At 65.6% G+C, this 5,318-nt stretch overlaps 1 protein-coding gene across 1 annotated transcript; it reads right to left on the bottom strand.

Moving 5' to 3' along the window:
* Nucleotides 1–295: 295 nt before the first annotated feature.
* On the bottom strand, nt 296–3,468 carry TCF19 (transcription factor 19). Its single transcript, XM_024203955.2, has 3 exons — nt 3,173–3,468; nt 1,208–1,823; nt 296–568 (listed from the first exon to the last, which is right to left on the bottom strand). Exons 1-3 carry the CDS (start codon nt 3,444–3,446, stop codon nt 334–336), a joined length of 1,125 nt encoding a protein of 374 aa, XP_024059723.1. The 5' UTR covers nt 3,447–3,468; the 3' UTR covers nt 296–333.
* Between the last annotated feature and the right edge of the window lie 1,850 nt (nt 3,469–5,318).

Here is a 5,318-nt window from a genome sequence, read left to right as displayed (position 1 = left end):
CCTGTGCGTGCACAATCGCCTGGCACAATTTCACCAGTCATTGCTTGTTTCCCACGATTTCACCAGTCCCTTCTAAGGTGTCATGTTTCACCTGTCGCTGCTTGTAAGTGCACAATTGCCTGGCATGGTTTCACCAGTCACTGTCTGCACGCACAATCATCTGGAACGGTTTAACCAGTCACTGTCTGCACGCTCACAATCGCCTGGCACAGTTTAACCAGTTGCTGTCTGTGCGCTCACAATAGCCTGGCACGGTTTCACCACTCCCTGCCCATCTTGCACAGTCTCTGGTCTCCTGGCCGCCCCGTGCTCCATTCCCCCCCTGCCCCGCGGCTACGTGCGGCAGCCCCCGCAGCGGAAGTCGGCCTCCTGGACGGCGCTGTAGCTGCAGCCCACACAGGCCACGTGGAACCAGGCGTCGCAGCCGTCGCACTGCACCCACTGCACCGTCTCGTCCTGGGGCAGGTGGCAGCGCGGGGCCGCACAGGGCTCCGCCGCCAGCAGCGTCTGTGAGAACACCTGGCAGGTGTCACGCAGCGGGTGCTTCCGCGGCCGCCCCCGCCGCTTCCTGTAACAGGACGGGAGAGGTGAGCGACGCCGGGCCTCCCCCTCTACGGTGCACCGGCTCTGATCCGGCCCCAGGGCGGGGACTGGCTGGCTCAGGGGGGCGGGGACTGGGGACGGGGCCTGTCCCCTCTAGGGGGCGCTGGCTCTGATCGAGCCCCAGGGCGTGGGACTGGCTGGCTCGGGGGGGCGGGGAATGGGATATGAGGCCTGTCCCCGCTAGGGGGACGCTGGGCTCTGATCTGGACCCAGGGCGGGGACTGGCTGGCTCAGGGGGGCGGGGAATGGGGATGGGGCCTGTCCCCTCTAGGGAACACTGGCTGGCTTCACTAGCCCCTAATGTTATCACAGGACCCTACAAGCCAATTGCTGCCTTAATGCTAAACCTGACGGCTCTCCCTTCACCTACGTTGGCCTCTGAGAGGTCCCGATGCCAGGCTGGAGCCCCCACACCTTACTATAAGTTTGGGGCCTTTTGTGCGCCCAGCTCTGGGGCAGAGCGCTGCAGGCAGTGCCAACTATAACACTGGCCGGACGATGACGGCTGAGGATAGCAGGACAATCTCCGGCCCTTTCGGGGGAGATGTAGGTGCTGTGATTCTGCCCCCTTCACAGAGCATGCTGGGAAACCGACTCTACTCACCCGCTTGGCGTGACCTGGACCTTCAGTCGCGCGTCCGGCTGCGCCCCGCCGCTCCCCGCCCCCTCCGGCGCCCTCTGCAGCGGGCTTTGGCAGCTGTATCCATCCGGCTCACAAGCCCACTGCTCCTCGTCAAGCCGGGTCACCTCGTCCTCCAGCTCGGGGAGCAGCGTGTGGGCCGACTTCCGTCGGCTCCTGGAGGCCCCGGGCCGGGCGGGCGGCTCCGACCTCGGGCCCCGGCTCAGGGTGAACGTCAGTGGCTGCGGCTTCAGCTTGCTGATGCTGCCGATGGAGCTGAGGATCAGGGTGGCCTTGGGGCGGGAGGGACGGGAGGGCCCCGCGGGCCGAGCTAGCGGCCGGATGCGATGGTTGCCGCCGGGCAGCACGGGTTTGAAGCCGCAGGGGAGTGGCCAGGGGGCCTTGGGGGCCGTGATGGCGGCGAAATCCTGCGGCTGCACCCGCACCTTCTGGAAGAGGAAGCAGAACTCCGAGTCGCCAGGCGGGGGCGCCAGGGCGCAGCCCTCGGGCACGGGGTCCGGGTGGCCGAAGGTGACCAGGTCTCCGTCGCTCAGCTCCAGGCGCCGGCCCCGGGGCACCCGCACCGCGTTGACGTAGGTGCCTGGCGGAGATGGGAAGGAGAGAGCGGGGTGAAGGGGGAGGCCAGGGGTCCCCGGCAGACGTGGGGGTGGGCTAGTGGCCACGGGGGAGCGAGTCCTGCTCATGGGAACCGCCGGGCTCACAGGGGGGACATGCCCAGAGCTTTGGGTCAGGGAATTTCCAGGGGGTTTAATTTTAAACAAATAGAGGTAGAAATGGATGGAGAGATGATAGCTATTGGGGGAGAGAGATTAGAGAGATGGGGGTATATGGGGATGGATAGACAGACAGGCAGACGTGTATGGGGACAGACAGATGGATAGGTGTGTATGGGGATGGATGGATAGATAGACGGATGTGTATGGGGACAGACAGACAGATAGGTGTGTATGGGGATGGATAGACAGACAGACAGACGTGTATGGGGACAGACAGATGGATAGGTGTGTATAGGGGTAGACAGAGAGACAGGTAGATGTGTATGGGGATGAATAGATTGATAGACAGACAGACAGAGGAGTATGGGGGTGAGGGATATACAGACGGATACCTCAGACCAGTGGTTCTCAACCTATTACCTGTTACCTGGTTCACAGGTTGAGAACCACAACACCCCCCTACCTCCCCGACCCCCCCCCCCACAGACCCTATGCCCAGCACCTCCCGCCCAGAGACTGCTCCACAGAGTGGGGCCAGGAGTGGAGCCCTGGGCAGGGGACTGGGTGGCAGGGACCCCGGATGCTGCTGTGTGGGGCCGGGCAGCAGCCCCAACACTGACCCTGGACCCCGTGGGGCCGCCTGGCAGCCCTGGACCCTGGACTCTGTAGGGCTGGGCGGCAGCCCCGGACCCCACGGAGCCAGCTGGCGACCCCGATGCACTGTGCCAGACAGCTGGGAGCCTGGGCCCAGCAGAGCCCGGCAGCTGTGTGCTAACTGGGCCGCATGCAGCCCGCGAGCCCAGAACCGCTGCCTTAGACAGAGGGGAGAACCCAGAGAGGGAGGGCGGATTGGTTTTGTGTGTGCGATAACTTATCCTCTGGGATCTTCTCAGTCGCCACTGACATGCAGCCACCTCTGGGGTGGGGCATGTTTAGTGGCCACCCAGGGACCCTGCACTGGGATGACTGGCCTGGGGCTGAAATGCAGCTGCCTCTGGGGTGAGGCTCGGCGGCTAGCAACCCTGGGCGAGGCTTTAAACAGGAAGTGAAAAGGGAATCGTCTCTGATGCGAAGTGCAGAGGAAGGAATTAACTGAGCCGGGATCCAGAACAACAGTGTTAAGACATTAGAGCCAGCGCTGACTGCCAGGACAGAGCGCCCCCTGCTGAGCTCCCGCCCCGCTCCCCCCAGCACAGCGCCCCCCAGCCCTCACCGTGGGTGCTGCAGTCCACCAGGCAGACCCGCCACTCCCCGGCAGTGCTGTGCGGGTCCCTCTCGGCGTGGATCTCGGCGTGGACGCGGGACACCAGCCCCGGATTGCGCTCCGACACCAGGGGGACGTCGCAGACCTCGGCCCGGCGCCCCAGCCGGTAGGTGCAGTGCGGCCCGGCTGGCCGGAAGGTGTGCAGGTCCCGGTTCGGGTCATCCCCCGGGCAGGCCGGGCCCATCCGCAGCAGCTGGAAGCAGGGCAGGGCCTCAGACGGCATGGCTGGCTCCCCCTCCCTAGCATTGGGGAGGGGGTGCTGAGAGTCAGGACTCCTGGGTTCTATCCCAGCTCTGGGAGGGGAGTGGGGTCTAGTGGGTTAGAGGAGGCGGGGCTGGGAGCCAGGACTCCTGGGTTCTATTCTTCTGAGCAGTTTACTGGCTGAGACCGGAGCAAGTCATGGTAGCAGTGGCTGGAAATTTACCCAGCTCCTGCCCCAGCCTCTCCTGTCCCGTGTGTGTGTATGGGGGGGGGGGGAATTAATTCCCTCCCATTACCTCCCTTGTTATCTAGCTGACGACACAACAGCTCACCGCATCGTCTCCCCACCCTGGCTGCTGCTAGAGTGCACTGGCTCCCTGCAGGGAGTGGGGGGACCCTGCTACCGATCCCCCCCCCCCCCGGGGGGCTCAGGGGAGCCAAAACATGTGGGTCTTGGAGGCTGAGATAGAGTGAGAGCGACAGGTTGGACCCCTCCCCCTTCCCCAGCTCTGGATCCCCTTTGCCTTCCTGTGCAATGCAGTTCTGGAGCCTGGCAGGGCCCTTTTCCAGCTCTAGACCCACCGCCCCAGTGCTCTATGGCTCTAGAACCCCCCCACACGTGTCTCTAGCTGTTCCCTCTGCCCTCAGGATCGAGAACCTCTCACGAACGCCGATCTAGAAAACCTGCCCCCTCATGGGAAAATGGCTCCAGAACATCGCGTCTCTTGGCAACGCTGCTCTAGAACTCAGACCCTGGTCAGCATGGCAACCAGGCTCCTGCGCAGCCCGAGCCCTTGTCTGACCCCTCCTCTCGGCGCTGGGACTCTAGAACCCTGGTCTCCTAGCAACGCAGCGCTAGAGGGCCCCGGCCCCCAGGGCAGCGAGGCTGGCGGGCATGACCCCTGGTCGCCTTGGCAACAAGGATCTAGAACTTCAGCCGCCTTAGCAACACAGTCCCCTTTGTAACACAGCTCTAGAACCCAGGCCTTGCTGGTAACCAGGTCCCCCGGTGACGTAGCTTCGGGGCCCTGGTCTCCTTGGTAACGGGGTTCCCCCGGTGACGTGGCTCCGGGACCCCGGTATCCTTGGTAACGGGGTCCCCCCAGTGACGTCGCTCCGGGTCCCCGGTCTCCTTGGTAACGGGGTGCCACCAATGACGTAGCTCCGGGACCCCGGTCTCCTTGGTAACGGGGCCGCCCCAGTGACGCAGCTCCTGGACCCCGGTCTCCTTGGTAACGGGGTCCCCCCGGTGACGTAGCTCCGGACCCCGGTTTCCCCCTCCCCTTGTCTCGGCCAGGCGCTGAGCGTCCGCCGGCCACAGCCGCTGCCCGGGCTCCCGTGCGGCGCGCGCTGCCTGGGGAGTCGCCCGCTGATTGGCCGAGCCGGGACGGGTGGGCGCGGCCGCTGCTTCCCATTGGCTCTGGCCTGAGCGGCCGCTCCCTGATTGGCCGGAACCGCGAAATCACGTGGGGAGCGGGCCGGCGGGCGACTCCTGATTGGCCGAAGTTGACAGGAGTGGGGCGGGGCCGGAGCGCGAGCGCCTCAAACTGTGGCGGGAGGTTAGGTGGGCGCGCATGCGCAGGGGGGCAGGGGCCCAGGTGGGGGAGGAGCCGGGAGAGAAGGGGCGGAGCTCAGGTGAGGGGCTCAGGGAGGGGAGGGGCTGAGAGGGGCGGGGCCCAGGTGGGGGGAGGGGACTCAGGGTGCGGGGGGCTGGGAGGGAAGGAACTGGGAGGGAGGGGCCCCAGGCAAGGACTCAGGGAGGGGAGGGGCTGAGAGGGGCGGGGCCAAGGTGGGCGGGGGGGGCTGGGAGGGAAGGAACTGGGAGGAGCCCCAGGGAAGGACTCAGGGAGGGGAGGGGCTGAGAGGGGCAGGGCCCAGGTGGGGGGGGGGGGGG

The sequence above is a fragment of the Terrapene carolina genome, unplaced genomic scaffold, assembly GCF_002925995.2.
Source record: "Terrapene carolina triunguis isolate 2854851 unplaced genomic scaffold, T_m_triunguis-2.0 Scaffold907, whole genome shotgun sequence".
Taxonomy (NCBI): domain Eukaryota; kingdom Metazoa; phylum Chordata; order Testudines; family Emydidae; genus Terrapene; species Terrapene triunguis.
This window is presented reverse-complemented; position numbering and strand designations above follow the sequence as displayed.